The sequence below is a fragment of the Egretta garzetta genome, unplaced genomic scaffold, assembly GCF_000687185.1.
Source record: "Egretta garzetta isolate BGI_Z169 unplaced genomic scaffold, ASM68718v1 scaffold32, whole genome shotgun sequence".
NCBI lineage: Eukaryota > Metazoa > Chordata > Aves > Pelecaniformes > Ardeidae > Egretta > Egretta garzetta.
Genome location: NW_009259035.1, coordinates 1,672,225 through 1,692,913, shown reverse-complemented (window position 1 = coordinate 1,692,913; position 20,689 = coordinate 1,672,225). Strand labels below are relative to the sequence as shown.

At 52.0% G+C, this 20,689-nt stretch overlaps 2 protein-coding genes across 2 annotated transcripts in view; one reads left to right on the top strand and one right to left on the bottom strand.

Annotated features, from left to right (window-relative positions):
- Window positions 1–6,435: 6,435 nt before the first annotated feature.
- The window catches only part of POLR2B (RNA polymerase II subunit B), a 31,846-nt gene continuing 17,592 nt past the window's right edge, over window positions 6,436–20,689 (bottom strand). The window contains exons 23-28 of the mRNA XM_009634839.2: window positions 19,416–19,611; window positions 18,424–18,524; window positions 16,389–16,499; window positions 16,138–16,227; window positions 13,273–13,599; window positions 6,436–8,754 (exon numbers count right to left, since the gene is read on the bottom strand). Coding sequence (XP_009633134.1) covers window positions 18,435–18,524; window positions 19,416–19,611 — 286 coding nt within the window. The 3' untranslated portion in view covers window positions 6,436–8,754; window positions 13,273–13,599; window positions 16,138–16,227; window positions 16,389–16,499; window positions 18,424–18,434. The remainder of the gene's footprint in view (window positions 8,755–13,272; window positions 13,600–16,137; window positions 16,228–16,388; window positions 16,500–18,423; window positions 18,525–19,415; window positions 19,612–20,689) is intronic.
- Window positions 8,272–18,223, top strand: IGFBP7 (insulin like growth factor binding protein 7). Its single transcript, XM_035890409.1, has 6 exons — window positions 8,272–8,307; window positions 8,749–8,787; window positions 13,547–13,678; window positions 15,200–15,316; window positions 16,424–16,550; window positions 18,081–18,223. The coding sequence occupies exons 1-6, from the start codon at window positions 8,272–8,274 to the stop codon at window positions 18,098–18,100; spliced, it is 471 nt and encodes a 156-aa protein (XP_035746302.1). The 3' UTR covers window positions 18,101–18,223.

The window sequence follows — 20,689 nt, the reverse complement described above, 5'->3', positions numbered from 1 at the left end:
CGGGGGGCGGCTCTCCGGCCCGTCCCAAGTGCGCCTCGTTCTGTTCTGTCCCCTCGGGATGCGGGTTTGTAAAGCCGAGGGGATTGCAGAACCGCCTTAACTGGGCGCGGGTGTCCCGCTCGGGTGATGCTGCCGAAACTTGGAGTAAGGCTTCAGACCAGCCCCAGAAACGCGAGGAACCGAGCCGCGCTCTCTTGCCTTCCAGCTGTGCTGGCGCTACGCTGCCCTGCTTTTTGTACTTTGCCTTGCAGCTTGTGATTTGGGGTGCCGTGGCATGGGACAAAAGGGTTGAGCCATCCAGGGGAGGGTTCGACAGAGGAAGACTGCAAACAGCGAGAAAAGGAAACGAATAAATGGATGGGAAAGCCACAGAAATTCAGAGCCAACGTTCACTGGCTTGCTCTGGTTCAGAATGAAAACAAGCAGTGACTTTCCTGTGAGCGTGCATGGAGAGGTTTGCACTTGCAGCATTTCCAGCCAGGAGCTCGATTCTTCCCAAGCTGTTGCTTAGGGACGGGGCTCAAGGAACAAGTTGTTCTGCTGCGGAACCTCTGCTAGAAATCCTGGCTTCTGAGCTTGCTGGAGGCGAGCAGTTAGGAGAGGGGGTTTTGCTGGGAGGGAGGGAGGGGTGGGACACAGCACACAAGCCATTTGCTGAACATCTCAAGGACAGTATTTCAGCGCCAATACCGTTTTGGTGGGGGAGTGTTTTCATAAACACAGTACACGCAGGGTCACAACCTCCACCTCCTCCTTCTCTTTCTTCCCATAACCGCGGCCAAGTATGTCTTGCAAAACAGTGATTCTGAAACTCCCAAGGAAAGCGTGAAAGGCTGGGTAAGGATTGGGTTATGCCCTTTGATGTTGCCCATTAAATGCCCTGTGTGGCTTTTCACAAACCTTGCGTAAAAACATCAGGCTTATATATTAGCCAGAAACATTGTGGTACAGGGTGTTAACTCCTGGAGGGGAAGGAGCTTCAGCTCTTGGGCCCATGTGGATGAGCTGAGAACGGCCTCTGTCCAGGTCTCCATCTAGCATTTGGAAGGAGCCTTTCCTGCTCAGCAGACGTGGCAGTCCTAAAAATGCATGCTGCTTCTTGGCCCTGCCAGCCCAGACCGAGTGAGCAGATGTGTTTGAAAGATGTCTGGGGTCACGACTCAGGTGTGTACTTGAGAAGAGGCCTGTGTTCTCACTTGGCTTGCCCAAAGTCACCCAAGATTTCGTGGCAAAACAGGTATGGATACATGTGAGCTACTGCCCCAACCCTTAGCTGCATTTTCTTGCGTCTGCGCCAGGCTGGATGCTGCCTTGGCCTGGTGGGGCTTTGACCCAGGCTGCGGAGACAGCGTTCGGTGAGGTCAATGCAAACACGAGCCACTAGGCAGGGTGGTGGGAGGCCACCGACCCGCCAGCCTCAAACAGCTCCTGTGAGACTTTCTCTGTCCCCTGGTCATCACAGTGGCAGCTTCTCTACAGAGGGCCGTGGTGTGGGACAGCTGCTCCATGCCCAAACTGCATTGCTTCCTTGGCAGAGGTCCCTTCGGGTATGCAGATGCACAGCGAGACACCTTTGCAGGCTGTTGCCTGTTCAAGAACTTTGCTGGAGAATGTGGTGCCAAGCCACTGGCAAAATGTCCCTTCCTCAGGCGCTCTGGGGAGCTGCTCTTCTGGATCCTGCTGCTGGGAGAGCTCTGACCCAGCATCTCAGGGAAGGCAGCAGGAGGGACGTGGGCTGCTCGGTAGCAGTGTTGCAACTGACTCTTTGGAGACTTCCCTCAGCTGCGGGAACCTTCATCGTGCTGTGGACCTTCTTCTGGCCATACGCATCGCTCTGTAGCTTGCAGCTGAGGCAAGGACTCAGCCCACACACATGGTAGGCATCTGGAAGAACTCCTGTAGCCCTCAGGGCCTCCTGGCAGTTGGGACTATTGGGTGGGGAGGGGAAGGAGTGTAATCTCCACGGTGATTTTGAAACAGTGGCAGGAGAAGACATCTATCCCATCAGCCCCCGAGGGTAGAGACTCTTTCAGTACCTTTGCAGATAGAAGACAGCACTTTCCTGGGTTTCTAAAAGAGCCTAAATGTGGGAGTCAAAGAGTGGAAGTTCTGGGTTTTGCCATTTCCCACCACAAACGGACGTGATCTCCTTAAGGCGCTGTCTAGGGTGGGATCCGGGACAGGGAGACCTCAAACAGGCAGCATCCTGCCCACATCAGTCATTTGCCTGACAGCTTTTGCACGGAAAGAAGTCCTTGGGGGACAGGGGACTTGGGCTTCCTGCTCGTGGCAGATGGGCTCCGAGGTGCCTGTGTGCACTCGCTGGACCATCAGGATCGCGTCTGAGAAGAGATCCAGAAAACCATGTTTCCAGCAGTGGGTCCTGACTGCGTTTGATTGCTCTTTTTTAATTCCCCAAGTGGAGCTGGAGAGGGAGAGCTTGTTTTGCATGTCCTGTTTTGAAAGCTGGTCCCCGGGAGGAGGAAATGCAGAGCTGCCGCTGCTGTTGGCCTTTGCTGTCGGCAGCAGGAAGGGCAGCAGCTGGAGATGGGCTATCTGAGCGGAAGAAGGGAACGTGTCTGGGAACGGCTTTGGTAGATGCTCCTCCTCACCCACCCTAGCATTACAACATGCTGGGGGTGGCGGGGCGGGAGACAGGACACGGGCAGATGCAAATGGGGCAAACGCTGCCAGTTTATCCCTCCCTTGATTCCTGCCACTGTTTGCTCAAGCCTCACCTCCCAGGCAAGGTGGGAATGAGTCTTAACTGCAGCTACCTCCTCTTCTTCTGCCTTAAAATATATACTTGAGACGCAGGGACTGGCCACAAGCAATTGAAAGGCTTGGGCTCCTATTCCTTGGTTAACTGGGGTTGCGTTTCATACCCTCTCTCTAGCCTTGTCTCCCTCTCTGATCCATACGTACCAGGTATGCAAAGGGTCTGGAGGAGGTGTACCTGCCAGGAGGGGCAGGCCCACCGATTTCTTACAGGCATGTGGGCATGAGTAAAGCAGCCTGGAGGCAAAGCACTTGGCTACGTAAGGCTTAACATGCAAAATACTCCTTGAGACCCGCACCTTTTTTCCACCATAGATATACTGCCAAGGGGATAAATGTTCATTAAAACTGTATTTGACAAAGCTGACCAAATGCATGTCCAGTTGAGCTGTCAGTATTCATCACGGTGCCTGTTGCAGGGTTTTCCGTGCAGTGCTCAGCAGTTTTTGCTTGCTAAGAGTTACTGCCCACCGACTGAGAACAACTTGGGTGTTTCTTAGTTGTTAAATAGCAAAAGGAAGGAGCCAGTTCTTGGCCCTACATAATTCGCCTTGAGCTTGTCCTTGGGATTATCTTTCTGTTGCTCGTTTCCCAGACCTCTCAGACCTGATGCCTGTGTTCTTTGCACAAAAATAGTGAAGCCATGCAGAAGATGTTTCCATTGCAGCCAAAGCTTCCTGCTGGAGGGCAAAGGGAAGACACAGTTGAGAAGAGTCTGAGAGGACGGAAATAACTCTTGCTATGCCTGCACTTGGCAGGTGTAGGGATCCATCCAGTCCGTCCTGCAGTGGGCTGCATGTGGGCAGGACCATTGGGAACGGCTGGAAAAAGGTGCCCTGCTTGATTGCCAGCTCCTTGAGGCTGCCTGGCTGCTGTTGGTGGCTGTGTCAGCTCAGCAGGGCATGGCAAAGCTGCCTGTGTTTGCTCGGGGGGAGCAGGGTGTTCCCTCCCTCCCGGCTGGGCTCATGCTCTGCCCTCACGCTTGCAACCTCAGCCGGCTCGGGGTTTGCTCCGCTCCCCGCTAGAGAGCCACTACCCGCACCCCATCTCTACCCTCGCGCCCCAGCAGCCTCTTTGTAGCTAATCCCAGTGCCAAGGCCGTGCAGGAGACCGATGCTGTGAAGTTTTCCAGCCGCTTTCCAGCATTGCCTTTAAATGGATTGGCTCTTTGCTCTCTGCTGATGAATACGCATAGCTCTGCTCAGGTCTGCTGCCAGCTCCTGCAGGCAGGGCAGGCCCGGACACAAAGCAGAAGCTTGCTGGTGGGGCAGGTACAGGCAGCCAGGGGTGCCACCTCCAGTGGTCCCCTCGGCAGGAGGGGAGGCTGCCGTAATGGCCAGGGAGCTGCCCCCTGCTGCTGCCGTCACCCAGCTGCGTGCAGATGTTCCAAAGAGCCTCTTACAGAGTTGGTGGCTTCAGTAATTTAGGCTGAAATTCATTTTGCAGTGCACGCAGTGAGTTTACAGCCAGCTGGGACCTGGGGCAGGAGGACCATGGTACCCGCTGCCATGCAAAGCCAGCTGGCATAAAGAATTAGGGTTGCATGGCTCAGCTCAAGCCAGGCAGAAAAACAACCTCAAAGCACCAACCCCCATCAAAAAGCTAGCAGGATTTTTGGCATGACGATCTCTCTAAGATGAAAAATACCAGGCATGGACTTGTTGCCTAACCAGCACAAGAAGGGGCAGATAGATACCCACAAATCTCTCTTATCATTAGCTACCAGCAAATACCTGCTTTGAGGAACATGTCATGACTGCTGGAAATACTGCTGAAGTTGCCTCATTACAGCCCAAAGGCCTTGTGGTTTGAAGTCCCTGATACTTGTTCCAGCAGGGTTGAGGTCTCAAGGTTCTTTTGCCATTGTCAGGCAAGGCTTTGCCTGTATTTTATGCTCACTTCTCTCTTGGTGGAAGCCGAGTGCCTGTTCTTGCCCACACGCAGCGTACCACAGAGCGGCTCTCGACAGACACCAGAGATGTTTCATTCTCCGGGGAGCTGGTGCTGCTTTTGTACCTACCCACAGAGACCTCCTAGAGGTAGAAATTTGGGGGCCTCTCTGGGCAAAGGGCAGATGACACCAAACTGGGTGGGAGTGTTGATCTGCTCGAGGGGAGGAGGGCTCTGCAGGGGGACCTGGACAGGCTGGATCGATGGGCTGAGGCCAACTGCACAAGGTTCAACAAGGCCAAGTGCTGGGACCTGCACTTGGGTCACAACAACCCCATGCAGCGCTACAGGCTCGGGGAAGAGTGGCTGGAAAGCTGCCTGGTGGAAAAAGACCTGGGGGTGCTGGTCGACAGCCGGCTCAATATGAGCCAGCAGTGTGCCCAGGTGGCCAAGAAGGCCAATGGCATCCTGGCCTGTATCAGGAATAGTGTGGCCAGCAGGAGTAGGGAAGGGATCCTGCCCCTGTACTCGGTGCTGGTGAGGCCGCACCTCGAATACTGTGTTCAGTTTTGGGCCCCTCACTACAAGAAAGACATGGAGGTGCTGGACCATGTCCAGAGGAGAGCAACAAAGCTGGTGAGGGGTCTGGAGCACAAGTCTTCTGAGGAGTGGCTGGGGGAACTGGGGTGATTTAGTCTGGAGAGGAGGAGGCTGAGGGGAGACCTGATTGCTCTCTCCAACTACCTGAAAGGAGGCTGTAGCGAGGTGCATGTTGGTCTCTTCTTCCAGGTAGTGGGCGATAGGAGGGGAGGGAAATGGCCTCAAGTTGTGCCAGGGCAGGTTTAGGTTGGACATTAGGAAAAAATTTCTTTACCGAAAGGGTTGTCAAGCACCGGAATGGGCTGCCCAGGGAAGTAGTCATGTCCCCATCCCTGGAGGTATTTAAAAGACAGGTGGATGAGCTGCTTAGGGCCATGGTTTAGTGGTGGGATGGCAGGGTTAGGGTAATGGTTGGACTTGATCTTAAAGGTCTTTTCCAACCTAAACGATTCTATGATTCTATGATCTGCTGGCTCGCCAAGCAGCCTGCTTCATTTCTGTTGATCTGAGCGTGGCTTGAATCTCTGTGGCTCCATGAAAGTCTTTTCCCAGCGTTTGGAATGTGCAGGGGTTTGCCCTGTGGTGACGAGGGCTCAGCACCTTGCAGGATCCATCCCACAGGCTGCAGAGCTTAGGACCAGGAGGGAGATTCATTTAAAGGTGACTGTAACTAAACTTGCCTAAATCTCTCTTTCAGCAGCAAAGAGGTCCCAGTCACCAGAGCTGAGCCGTCCCCCAGAGGGGTACCATTTTGGCTTGCCAGAAACCCAGACAGTATCCCTCCTAGGAGGGCTTTTTTGCTAAGGTGCCACCCACCAGCTCTGGGGCTCAGGAAAAGGTGGGTGCAAGGTTTCTTGGCTGTCCACAGCGCTTAAAAATGGGCTGATGGATGTAGGATCATGGCTGCCAGGCTGTTGCGGAGACTGACAGCCCCAGGGGCAAATAGACCACCACCCCCCAGCCTCCTGCCGCTTTACCCCAGCAGTGGTTTTGCTTTGCTGGTGCCTCAGTGTTCCATAAAGCTACATCTGCGCTGCAAACGAAGAGGTACCGAGTTCCCACAGGTCGATTTTAAATCAAGAAACATAAATCACATCTGTTGGCTCATTCCATCCAAATTCAGCTGTTGAGGCTTTGCCAGAAATACTTCAGTTTTGAGGGTGGGTGGGTTTTTTTGGGTTTTTTTAATCCACTGCCAGAGTAGAGCAGAAACAGGGGTTTGGGGGAAAACCTTCTGGGAGATGGCAGACCGCTCTTATCACTGACATTGGCTCACCTTCTCCTGATACAGCTGCCTTAAATTCAAAAGCTCCCAACTCTGTTAGACACCAGAGAGCATAGTTCATATCTGATCAAGTTTTGCAAGAAACTCCTCCGGATTTGTGCTTTGTAGTTAACACATGGCTTAGATTGCTTTAGTTCTTTCCTCCCGTTCCTTCTTTCCCAGATTTTAAGTGACTTAAAAGAATATCCACATTTTATGAGGGCTTTCTTCTTTGCTGGGGAAAGAGAGATTTAGTTTTGCTAAGTCATCTGTGGTTGGAAATGAACCAAATTCCCGAACTCTCCTGGGAAGCGGGTTTGGGTTTCTGCATCAGCTAGGGGTGGAGGTCTTGCAGCAGTGGCCTTGCTACCCACTTTCTCCCACCGCAAAGGAGAGCGTTGCACGTGCAGGCGGATCTTGCCCGCATTTTTGTGCTGCATTCAGAAGAGCCGGTGGCAGAGCAGAGCTGCCCGGGCGCGTGGTGGGGTTACACCTCTTGTTTTGTACCGCGAGGTCTTTTCAGGTGGAGCGTGGTGAGGGGGTGCGATGTGATTCAGCGTGGTGCTTGCTTTTCCAGCATGTGGTGCATTGGGATTTTGAGACAAGAGTTTCTAGGGCTGAAGCTTTATGCTTGTATTTTTAAAATTCATCTGTAACTTGGGGTTTTTCCACTGTTGTAGGTTAGGCCATAAATTCCTCCTTAAAAGGCTTTTAGTTATTTGAAAAGGTTTTGGTTCATTGGAGCTTGAGTTTTTATGGTTACTGCACTAAAACCTTGTTAGGGAAACTGTTTAATATATTACTCGGCAGCTCGGAGTCTTGGAGAGCACCCGTATGCTGGGGACTATGCAAACACCTCCACTGCCCAAGAGGATCCCACGTTTCACCTGTGTCTTCATTCTCAATCTTCATAGCATATCCAAAATCACTAGGAAGGAATGCTAACAGATCAGCAAATTCCTCCCCACGTTTGTTTTTCCTGTTGCTGGAAAGGCATGCTGTGTTTAGAAAAAAAATGTGTTTAATCTTTTGTTGGGCTGAGGTTGATTGAGGTTCATACTAAATAGGAGATTACCACGTAGCAAGTCTAATCAGGGCGGACTTTTGAAAGCCCTACTTGCTTTGCCATGCATAAGCGCTGCCATGCCTTGTTTCTGTGTTTCCCACTGCAAGCTTTTCACATTCTTTCCAGGCTTTAGCTCATGGTCCTCCTTGTGCCATAATGACAGTTTTCCTAGTAAAACTGAGCCAAGGTCACCCGAAGAGAAGAGGGGAGGTGATGGCTGGGAGAAGTTTCTTGATAGAGCTTGTCCGGGAGGTCTGGGACAAAAAAACCCAAATACGCATCCGGATACGGCTGGGAAGCAGCAAGCGTGTTCACAGAAAGCTACTGCCTGTTTGATCCCAGGGACAGCATACTTTAGAGACTGGCAAAAGGAAAGGGAGGTGGGAAAAGAGGGCAGGATGGGGGAAAAAGGCAGGAGAGGGGTTGGCTTGTGGCAGTCCGCTAGCACGGGCAGTGTCCTCTCCGCTCCGAGGGCTTGCCCTTTCCCCATTTGGTGGTTTCCGGGGCAAGCGTGGTTATAAGCTTGCAGCTGAGCTTCAGAGCAGCCTCAGCCGCATTGGCCTCCCCATTACCCCAGCTTTGAGATTGGGATTGCGTTGAGGATGCTGCTGGATGCAGCAGAGCACTGAGCTCGGCAAGAGGCTTGCAGAGGTGCAGGCTTTTCTCTGGCACGATGCCAGGGCCAGGGCAGACCCATCCTGCATGCCAGGTGAGGGAGGGAGGGCTCGGGGTTTTGTTCTTTGCCGTGCCACCCTGTTCTCCCTCCCAGCTCTATGTAGCTCCAGAGGACCGATAAGTAGCCATATAAAGGTCATGCACAAGGTCTCTGAAGGCAGCTTTCCCAAACCGTGGTAAAACAGCAGGGGTGGGATTTCCAGCTGTACCAGTCTGCTCCATGCTGATCCTGGTGGGGTGGGAAGCAGGAGGGAGATCTGGGGCAAACAGAAGGTGGCCCGGGGACCTGCCTCACGCCGACTCCATATCAAGTCTCCAGGACTTGGGGCAAAGCTGCGGTCACGTTTGCAGCCTTTCCAGGGTCACTGGGCTGCTGAGGTCTTGAGTGGGAGCCTCTCAACAGGCTTAGCATCCAGCATCTTCTTTGGTCTGGATGTCTTGGAGCTTCCTTCTGTAACTCCTTGGTCTCTTCAAGGTCAGGCTAAAGGAGGAGGAGAAATGCCTTCAGAAAGAGGTAAAGAAGGATGCTTATAAGTCTGCCAGAAAGCAGGATGCAGCTTTGGGAATGGGGAAGGGCAGAAGCTGCTTGCACTTCCCATCTGCCGCTGCCTCTCGCAGAGCACTGACCTGGGAGGGAGCAGCTGAGGCCATGCCAGCTCGAATGAGTAGATGCTGCTTACCGAAGGTTTCCTCTTCTCCATATAAAGTCATTTGGAAGGGAAAATACTTTCCCAGCAACTTAGGAGGCTGGAGCGGGTCTATTTTCAGACCTGCAAGAGTTTGTGAGGGTGAACCATGTCTAGCTTTTGCTTTGATTTGCTGTCTCACAGGGAATGTTCCCAGTCTGTGTTTCACCCGGGGCTGTGGCACGGCGATGCGGCACCCAGGAGGGCTGGCTGGGAACCAGGCTGGCGTACACAGATTTGTGTGGTCATGGTTGGGGCTTCCCGCCCAAGCACCAGTGCTCAATGTCGAGCTTATTTTTGCCTTCAGCAGCCCCCTCAATTTTAGCAAAGAAGTTACCGCTCTGCTTGCCTGGGGGGTGATATATTTGTGTGTGTGCGTGGACACCAAAGGAAGACCAGCCAGGGCCAGCTAACCCTGAGCTGGGAGATGCCAGATCTCTGCTGGCTGTGGCTGAGCGGAGAAGAGGTGCCTGGCGCGGGAGGGGTGTCGGGAGCAGATGCCAAATGATCGCCTCGTCCGAGGAAAGCGCAGGCGCTGCCGCGTGCTGCTGTGGCAGAAAAGCAACTGCATAAGAGCAGTGGGAACTCCTATCTGGCTGCCGCTTTTGACATAATGCAGGCTGTCAGCTCCCTGTCATCTGCAGAAAAAACAATCCCTGCGCTTTCAGGCTCCTCTCCTGGGGTGAATGAGCGCGCTGGCTCTGTACATAAGCCCCTTCCCGGGCCAGGGAGAGTTATTTGTCTTAGGAACAATGGGCAGAGCGGGGAGGAAATGCCTGAAGTGCCTGCAGAGAGCAGCTGATCTCCATCAACAGCCTGGGCTGTCCTCTTGGCTGAGGAGCAGGATCCTGCGCAGTCGGGGCAAGTACCGTCGGGGAGTGTCCTGTACATCCACACTGCGCCGGGAGCATCCGGCACATCCACGCTGTGCCTGGCCCAGTCCCTGATGGGGAGCAGAGACCGCTCAGCCGTGGTGGTGGTAGTGACCATTTCCATCAGCAGGTGGAACCCGCAAGTTCCCAGCCCGAAGGATGCGGATGGAGAAACGTTCCCCTTTGTGGGCAGTGCCACAGGCGGAGCAGCAAGGCTGCTAAGATGCAGGCTGTAGGATGAGGGCCAGTGGGCTCCTTGCTGGCAGGAATCAAGTCATCTGCTCTGCACAAGGTGGGCTTGTTTCCAGTCCTGCTGCGCACATGGCGGCCTCGTTCCCTTCACAAGGACCCCCGGCACAAAGAGGGGTGACTTGCAGGAGGGAATGTCCTCACATCCTCTGACGTCCCTTGCAAGGCTCTGGCATCCCCTGCCTCTCTGTGGCAGGTTGCTGTGTCCCCTGTCCACCTCTGGCTGCTTCGGGGGACTGTGGGAGATAGCACGAGTGGGACCAAAACATGGGGCCAGAACAGGCAGTAAGCAGGATGGCTGCCACGCACTGGGGTGTCAGCTCGCTGTGGTGGGAGTCTAACTACTGCTGTGGCTTGTCGTGATTTGACTTTTAAATCTGCTGACTTCTTGGCCTTTCTCATTTATTTTTAGTGGAGGAAGAAGCCCAGCTCTAGCATTTTGGCTGTCTGGATTTAAGTCAAATATCCCGAGAGACCACACTGACTCTTCCCATGACACTGTTGCATCTCTCAGGATGTGTATTCCCTCCCGGCCTCGGGGCTGTGCTGGTTAGAGGCGGAAGCCTGTGCATGCTTCCAGTTCATTTTGCAGCCAAAGGCAGGGTCCCACGTTCCCCCTGGTTAGATCAGGATGTACATCTCGAGCTCGGGGCTGCCTCGCGATGGCCGGGCTCTCACTGTGCTGTGGCTGCTGTGCTGTGCCAGCCGGAGCTTCGCTGTGAAGCTGTGCAGGGAATTTCCCCTTTCCAGGGAAGAGAAACAATTTCTGCTCGCCCAGGAGGCGGGTCAAAATTCCCTCTCTCTTGTCCCCTGCCAGTGGTTGCTGCACAAGAATCCTGGTGTGACCTGCTCCTGGCAGGGCAAGCAAACATCCATGGGCAGAGGGTGTCCAGGCCCTTGACCCAGGAGGAAACTCAGTGGCAGCCAATACTGAAACACTTCAGGCAGTGGATTTAGTGGTGTGTTGAACGCTGCCAGCTCCCAACAAGCAATAACTGAGCCAGATCCCAGAAGAGCCTTAAAATCCACCTGGCTTTTAACGTGAGAATCAGGATCTCTCCTTTTCTGCGGTGGGAGATGGTGGTCATTTGGGGGCAGCTGCGTATCTCCTGCCTCTTGGAGAACCCCAGCGACCAGAGATAGAGGGAACAGTGTCATACGGGGGCAAATGTAGCCCTCCCTCTCAGGGCCAGGCCCCAAGCTCTGCCCTAGGAGGGCACCTTGCACGTGGAGGGTTTTGCATGGCTGGAGCAGAAGGTGGCAGCGGCAGCAGGAGGCTGTGTGGGGTGCACATCTGCTGGAGGTCCTTGCAGAACACAGGGTGAGCTAAGCTAGCCGGGGACATCCGGGTCCCACCGGAGCTGCCAAGCGCCCTATTGTCCCTATTGTTCCAGGGAAACCAGAAAAAGAACAGCAGGGCTGCACAGGAAACGGCTGTGCTGGGAAAGGGGAGCAGAGTGCATGACCTGAGGTGGCCCCATCGTGGCAATGGCAATCCCTGGGCTGGCCACGGCCCTGCTGCTGTGCAGGGGCCAGGCAGTGCTTCGGGCAGGAGCACACTGGGGGTGCTGGCCCCAAGGATCACTCCACTGTACTATGCCAGGGTGGTACTCGGTGTTGCTGGGAGGTCTGGATCTGCTCAGGGCCACCTGGAGCAAGGATAACTCCAGCACCCTTCCATATGGGAGAGGGTGCTGTGACTGGCAAATCCCTCTCCTGGCCAGTGCACAGGAGTCAGTTCACACAGCAGCACAACCAGCAAGAGGGTAAGCCATGCAATGAAATGCTGCTTAAATCCTTTTCTCAGCTGTGAGATGCAGTTCTGTGCAGATGAGGAGCACCTGGGTTGCAATGCCTGCCAGGAAACCAGCCCATGCATTAGGTGTGGCTTTAACCTTCGCCCAGGGCTATGCATAAAACTTTCCTGCCTCTACGTAGCTACCTCCTGTTAAAACCAGGACTGGGATACCTCTGTAACAGAGACTTTGGATGGCAGCCACCCCATGTCTCTTAGCAGCTTCCCACCAACCGGCCGCGTACAGTCATTCCTGGACAGGGAAGTCCCAGGAGAGAAGAGCAAACTCTTCTCTGGGATCACACCAGCTGCTCGGGTGTGGGGACCCACCTCGGCATCCCTTGTGCTAAGACAGAGGGATGGCTGATGTCCTCTGGCCGGTGATACCAGTGTGGATCTGCCCCCAGTTCCCGAGGAGGAAAAAAAAGACTCCAGCTTTCTGCTGGGAGATGTTGGTGCAGCGAGATGCCCCCTGAAACCCGCTCCTGGTTCCTGCAAGCGGGCTGCAGGGCAGAGTAGCGCACGTTCAGGGCCCCAGAAGGAGCATCAGGACCCAAATCTGCCCCTCTTTTATGGGGCTGGGAATGAGCTGTGGTCTGTGAGCCAGCGTGCCCAGGGGCTTCAGTCAGGCTGGCTCTGGAGTACTTGTTCGCGTAGGAAATGCCTTCGCCTGGTGGAGCCTAATGGGAGCTTCAGTTTCCTGTTACTGCCTGCATCTTCAGAGCAGAAGGGGAAAATCTGCCGTGTCCTTCAAGCTATCAATAAGTGGAAATAAACACTATGTGCTCCCTTGGTCTGCACTTCCTTTTGTGGGGAATTAATAGCTGCATTTTGCAAAACAGTCCCACTGAAGAGGGATCGAACATAAAAGGCCATTCTTCCCTTCCTGGGATAGGGGTTATGTCTCCAACGTTTCCCAGCCTGAGGGGTAAACATCTCCAGCCAGATCTGCAAAAGAGCTCTGTTCCCTTCTGGCTTTGGAAACAACTCCCAGTTTAACCAGGGATTGGAGCTCTTTGGGGAAAATGGAGCTCTGCATTCACCTGGTCCCTTCCCGGGTCCCCTCCCAAGGAGAGCTCTGCCACCTCCAGCCAGCCTCCTGTAGCTGGACGTTGCACACAGGTAAAACAGAACAGCATAACACTGCTAGCCAGCCGCCACGGGCTTTGCTGCAGATTAAAATCATGCTGGGAAAAAGGATGCTGCCAAGCTGGCCAAGCTCTCCGTGGGATGGGAGAGCGAGTGGGACCCACCCTGTCTCCTGGGGTTGAGGGGGTCCTCTCCTCCATGCCAGCTGAGTGTCAGCGATGCACTTGGTGGCTACCTGGTGAGCAAAGACAGCAGTTTGTAAAGTCCTGCTCAGCCCCTGAGATAACAGAATACAAACACTACCTTACCTCTGACCTCAGTCTTGTAGGAAGATGGGCTGATCACCTGAACTGCTCAACACCTGAGTTTCCATTTGGGGCAAGTGCCCATCAGCCTGAACAGCTTAAGATCGGGTGCATGTGTAGCTTTGGAGAGGGAAGTGCTGTGATGTGGGATCAGTCCAGCAAGCTTTGCTCCAAGCAGGGGCTGCCTTCACCTTAGCCTCAAAACCCGTCAGAAGTGACTGGCCCCACTTAAACGGCCAGCAAGGAGATAGACTTGCAGTCATCTGGTGCTTAAAAGCATTTCTCCCTTTTTTGTGCAGGACCCTCCATCGTGACCCCTCCTAAGGACATCTGGAATGTGACAGGAGCACAGATCTACCTGAGCTGTGAAGTCATCGGCATCCCCACCCCTGTCCTCACCTGGAACAAGGTAAGGGCCCTGTAGGAGCTCTCAAGAGTGCAGCAAACCCGAGGCAGCTGAAACCACCTGCTAAGCATAAAGGCCGTAGCAGAACCCTCCTTAGAAACACACATCTCTGATGAGTTCTCCTGCCTGTGCTGTTCTGTCCACCACCCCACCACCCCAAAACATCTGGCTTTGCCTAATCTTTTTCTAAACTCTTGTTGATCCCAAGGCAGAACAGAACTTGTGGTTCTCTCGGTAGTGCCCGGTGCTCAGCACATACAGGGAATGTCCCGTGACCTGCTGTCACCCTGCTGGCAGCAGTGACCCACAGGTGGCTGGACACGGCTCGCCCACGTCAGGCACAGGAACCGCGTAGGGCAGTTGCCTCCGTTAGCCGGCAGCGTGCTGATTTTGGCAGCGTGCTGGTTAACACCTGGCTTAGGGCAGGGGCCAGTCTTGAGCAGAGAGGATCCCAGCCGTAGGGCTGAGAGCCACCACACGGCCCCTGTAGCCTCTTCAAATGCCGCAGGTTTGTGGACACTTGGGAGTGGTCTTAAATTTAAACAGTACTACATTAAGAATACTACGGAGAAAAAAAACCTAGATTGGCCCAGCGATTGCTCTGTTCTGAGACAGCAAACTCTATTCACCCGGGTCCCTGAGCAGACTGTCGGGTGAGCATGCAATGTAGGCACATTGACCCAGACAGCATTTTCTGCTTGTTTACAAGCAGACACTGTGTTTACACTGACTGTTGGTGCTGCTCTGCTTTTTGTGCCTCTTCCTCATGGCCGAGAGCCTGCTTGACCTGGTGATAACAAGGGCTGAGCACCACTTATACCATGCTGTGCTCTGGGCTTGGATACGCAGCACTGCAGAATGGCTGCGCTGCTGCTCTCTCATCAGTGCTGTGCCCAGCAGGAGGGACTGCCTGGTTTGCTGCAGCAGAACCCTACAGGGCTGTCCCTGGGCTACTGGGAAGGGGATAGCTCATTGCAGGGAGAGCCCCTGCCAGGAGCAGCATTCAGATGCTCCGTTCTCTGCTGCTGCCATGCTAAAAACCCTGATCATCAGGAAAATTGCAGGGCAGCCTCTCCAAACAAGGACAACAGTCAGCTCCTGCTGTCCCCCCATTCCCAAGCCAGCTGAGCTGGATTGATGTATGGCTACCAGCAGCCACAGGCAAGTGAAGCCTCTGTGTTCAGCGCAGGCATCATTTGATGGGCTAAACACACCTTTGGGAACATGCACACGAATTCTGTGAGCCCGTCAGTTCAGGGCATGTTTGCACAGCCCACTGCCCAGCAGTGTCCGCACCGGGAAGCTGTGCTGCTCTGAGGCAAGGAGAACGCCGAGGCATTGGGGTAGCGGGGCTGCAGTACACGGAGGGTGAGGTGAAATGCTGGCACTAGAAAAACTGCTGCTCCTGCACAAAAGGCAGTCATGTAAAACTAATGTTGGTCTTGTCTGTGTGCCGGTATGGTCCTAACAGTTCTAGCATAAATAAGTCCCAAAGTTCTCACACTTCTCTGCCCTTCTGTTTAGATAATTCAGGGACAGTATGGTGTCCAGAGGATGGAGCTTCTGCCTGGGGACCGGGAAAACTTGGCTATCCAGACCCGAGGGGGGCCTGAGAAACACGAAGTGACTGGCTGGGTGCTCGTAAGTACTTTGTGTCTGCACAGAGCTGTGCAAGCAGTACAGTGCAGTTTGCAAACAACTTAGGAGCAAAGAACAGCGCAGAAGACACATGGGAACAGACAGGGCATTCAGAGGAAAACAACCTGTGTGAATTAGGCATGAAGGGTAAGGGTGGCTGCTGGCTCTGGTCTCATTCATTGCAGTTTTTCACCTCTGTGTAGCATGCATTCTACAATCAGAGAAGGCGAGACTTAAATAAAAGATCTTTCTGTCTGTCATTACTTTCCTGCTGCCATTAGTGGGGAGGAGACCCTCTCCACATCTAGGAAGGAATCAGTACAGAGGCAAGGCATCCCTAAGACAGACCCACAGCTGCGGAGCCCTTACAGATCTGGCAGAGCTGTCCTTTCCTCAGTGAAGCACATCACCTGCCTGAGAATAGCACAGTGCAGAAGCCACCAGCTCTCACTCAGCAGACCTCTTGAGCTACAGGAGTACCCACAGGCTAATCGGGGATCTCCACGCGTCAGAAGGAAGCAGTGGGGTGGCCAGGCGGAGCTGCTGCACATCCCAGTAAAGGAATTGATGGCTCCCAGCATCAGAGGAGCTGGCAGCAGGGTGTTGGTTCCCACACCACTTGCAAAAGCAGAGGTGGAAATGAGAAGAGGGACAGGTTTGAGCTGATGATTTTGCTGCACTGCCTGACTGGATGCAGCGTGCCGTAGGAAGGCTTCTTCTTCCTGCCTCCTTCCCCTTGCCGAGCACACAGTGGTCTGACACATTGCCAGACTAAGCAAACAATAAAAGAAAAGGAGGGAGCATTACAGCACATGTGATCTGACCTGGCAGGGAGGGAGAACGCTAGGCTGATCCACAGGAGTGGGTGCTTGTCCCAAGCCTTACTGGAGAGAGCCACTGCAATCCGAGCCAGCCTGTTTAGAGCAGAGAGAAGAAATCATGCAGTCAGCGTGGTCCCTAGGGGTTAACTGCTACTTCATGCGCTCTGTTCATCTCATTGTGTCTCAAGCAATTGACAAGTTACATAAAAAGACCTTAAAACAGAATCACTGTTACCTATGCACAGGATACTTACTGGGGGATGGGGGGTGTGTGTGTTTCTTCCTCTAGATCTCTCCTCTGAGCAAGGAGGATGCTGGAGAATATGAGTGTCATGCATCAAATGCCAAAGGAGAGGCAACAGCTTCTGCAAAAATCCACGTTGTGGAAACTCTGCATGAAATAGCCCTGACCAAAGGTAAATAGTGTGGTTGAACGCTCAGCAGCTCTTTTCCCTAACAGTTTACTTGGTTATTTGATAAAGAAGGACCACCTCTGTTTAATGCTTTCTGGGGAAAAAGAACGCACATTAGAAATACCAGTTTAACATGCAGCTTTTACTGGGTTTGGCAAAACATTCCCAGCAAATCTCAGCTCCTGGAGTTCTCAAGGGATGGTTAAATAACACCCCCCAAATGCTGTAAAGTACTGGAGATTAAGATACCAAATTAAAAACACCTTTTGGGATTTTTTTACAAAGCAGCTTTCAGTGGTTTTCCAGCCCTAAACTTGTGTCCTCCTTTCAGTGTTCTCAGGACACTTCCAAACCTGCCCATCACTCCTGGGAGCAGTATTGGCACAACCAGCCCCAAGACAGAGGGGGAACTTCAGGCATTTAAATTCCTGCCAGGTCCCTGCACCTCCTTATCCTTCCCCATCCCGCAAACATCCTAGTCCCTGCCATTCTCTCTGCATGCTGGAGGGGACAGATACACCACAGCAGGCCTTTAGGCAGGACCTGAAGCCTTTACCCTCCAGCACTCAGCCAGTTTTCAAACCCAGGTCCTCTGGGCCAGGCCGTGCGCAAAGCTGATGGCAAACCAACCACCCTCATTCCAGCTCCAAAGAGGATGGCTTAGTACCAAGGCCACACGTGCTTTGGAATAAAGCCGGAGAGCTGGAACTGTAACTGTGCTAGAGGTAGAGGCACTGGGAACCAAACCATTGAGCTAGACCAAACCCGCTTCTCGACATAATCCTTAGTTTTGATCCCAGTAGCTTTGTCTGAATGATGTAGCCTTGACTTTCTGTATCCTTACATCCCTGAATAGCTGAAAGACTTCCTTTACGAGAATATTAACAGCACCTGGCATTAAAATAACGGCATAAAATGAATCCCAGTATCACGCCTAGGAACTTTGCTAAAGGGTTTGGCTAGTCTCTAAATCCCTTTTCAAATATCTTTTTTATGGATGTGAATGAAAGTGAGTTTTACTGAGTTGTGGCATGAGCAGCACAATTACACCCCAGAACAGAAGCTGTTCACCCCCCTGTCTCTCAGAGTAACTCTACAGCAAGGTTGTAGTGCCACATACGTTGCCTCATAGTTTATTTCTTACACGCACACTACACATCACAGCTGGCTTTTTTCAGCTGTAGAAAAGTTCTCAAGTAAGCATGCTGTAGCCTAGCAGTAAGCTGGCACTCCAGAATTACTTAAAGGAAATTGGTAACATTAATGGAACAAACTGTCAGACATCATAGCTACACACTACGCAGTTAGGGAGCCTGTGTCCCGTGTCCAGGTGATCTCAGCACAGAAAAATACCATCCCCCTGCTTCTGCAGGGAAGGACGGAAGGAAAGAAGGAAGGAGAGGGTCAGGACTGAGTTGTCAGGTCTTGCCCTCAGCTAAGCCACCAGCTACCTCACTTGCTGCACTGCTGCCCAAGTTGTGATATTACCCCTTGGAACGGTACAGAGTGTAACATGTTTCTGTTTTTCCACAGATGATGGTGCAGAGCTGTGACATGAGGACTTTCACTTAACGCACAGTTTTAAATTAGTATTTTGGAAAGCTGCAACCTCTGGCTTTTTCTAGCTCACTAATTGTTCCCTCTTAACTCCCTTATTCTTTGATTACCAATTTGCTTGCACACTTCTTTCACAGATACACAAATAAAGAGATTCACAAGCTTAATTACAAATTTTAATTCTATTTACAGGAAATAAACATACTTTTGAACAGCACATAGCAGGAGTAAAACTATTTTAAATGCAACCTACACAAAGTGAAACAAAACCTGAGTACTTCAGTCTCCTCATTTAAAAAAAAAACAAACCCCAACAAACCCTTTTAAAGGCTAAACACTCATCATACGAGGTGCAATACTCATAGACATCAGTTCTTGGAAGAGGAGTTTGCAGGCATAGGGCATCCGAACCAAAGATATCTGGAAAGAGATTTCAGAAGGCTTGTGAGAAGCACTCCTAAAGCATCAACTTCCACCACCCTCTACACAAACATCTTTGTCAAGTTTTTGGCTCAAAAGTGAATCTGCAGTTATGCATGAAAGCATTTAACAAGAATGGCTCACAGACAGTAACAAAGCAAGAGGGAAGCTGAGGCTGTCTGTAGAGGCTACACAGCAGCTATCCAGAACACATTTTTAATCATAAAACCTGCAGCCAAGGGATCCGATCTTAAATAAGAGCCATTTAACAAGGGAACATGGGCATAGCAAAGCGTGCCTGATGTTCAGTAAATACAGTTAAGATTTCCAACACACATGTCTTCAGTAACCCCAATGCCACAATCAGCAGCAGCCAGTCCCTAGCACAAGAACAAGCCTGTTTAAGGCAACCCTTTTTATTTCTGCTGCTACTCTCCCTTGACATAGCTCTGTAACCAAGCACACACTACTGAGCTTTTTTTTTTTTTTATTATTAAAGTGCAACACAAAAGACCTCCCATGGGGACCCAGCTCTGCAAGCATGAGTATCTTCATGGGGACAGTCACAAGGGCGATGGCTCTAAATTCCTGTGATTCTGAGTTTTACTTCTAAAAATAAGCTCTCAAATGTTTACTTTTTAAGTCTCTGAAAACTGCGCTGCAAAATACTTGAACAGCATTTCCTGCCAAGTAACAAGCCAACACTATAAAATTAATAAGGAAACATGCAAATTAACTAGGACACTATAAATATTTTGAAGAGTTACAAAACTGAAACAGCAATTGCTCTGGTGCTTCTTTAAATATTTACTTCCCTATCCTCCTGTTCACCCGAGTGGCATTTCCTCTTACCCACAAAGAGAAACACCAGCTGATGAGAACCACACATACCTGAGTTTTATTACGGCATCCCCTGCATTCATAGGTGTGAGTCCTTGTGTTTGCAATCGCCATGATTCCACAGAGGTTACAGACATGGACCTGATATGGGTCTGAAGCTTCAAACAATCTTTCTCTCAAGAACTGGGCTGCTCCGTGAGCAATCTGGCAGTCTCGTTCCATTTCTCCGAAACGAAGGCCACCATCACTGAGGGGGGAAAAAAAAAAAAATTCCTCAACTTCTGACTTCATTGGCAAAACACATCAATTCTTGTTGGTGGAACAAGTAAGTTAGCAGAAACACAATAGCAGTATTACAAGGCAGGAGTAAAGCTGTGCATTAATTTTCCTCTAACACCTTAGAATAAAACAGTTAAGGAGAATGCAAACACGGTAATTTGTAATTGCTGCTGAGCATTTCAAAGCAAATGTCAGACATCTAACAGCCACAGCACAACCGTACAGCAAAATTAGGTGAACAATTAAATAATTCTCTGCTTATCTGTGGTGCGTTTAACCTTGGGTGGCTGCCAGATTCCCACCAAGCAGCTCTCTCACTCCCCCATGTCGACAGGACAGGAGGAGAAGGTAAGATGGAAAAGCTCAAGGGCTGAGGTAAAAACAGGGAGATCACTTACCAATTACCACCACAGGCAAAACAAACTCAGCATGGGAAAAGTAGTTTAATTTATCACCCATTAAAAACGGAGCACAATGGTGAGAAACAAAGACAAAACTAAAAACATCTTTTCCCCTACCTTCTTCCCAGGCTCAACTTTGCTCCTTCATTCCCAACTCCTTCCTCCCCTCCCCACTGTCACAGGGGGAATGGGGTTCACAGTGCATAACAGTTCCTGTCTGCCACTCCTTCCTCCTCACACTTTTCCCCCTGCTCCAGCATGGGGTCCCTCCCATGGGATAGTCCTTCACAAACTGCTCTGGCATGGGCCCTTCCCACCCAGTACAATCCTCCAGGAACAGATGGGTCCCCTACAGATCGCAGCTCCTGCCAGGAGCCTGCTCTGGCATGGGCTTTCCACAGACTGCAGCGTGGGTATCTGCTCCACCGTGGTCTGCCATGCAGGGGAACAGCCTGCCTCACCATGATCTTCGTGGACATCTCTGCTCTGGCACCTGGAGCACCTCCTCCCCTCCTCCTTCTCTGTCCTGGGCATCTGCAGGGCTGTTCCTTTCGCATTTTCTCACTCCTCTCTCACAGCTGCCGCGCAGTATTTTTTTCCCCTTTCTTAAACGTGTTACCACAGAGGTGCTACCAGCATCACTGA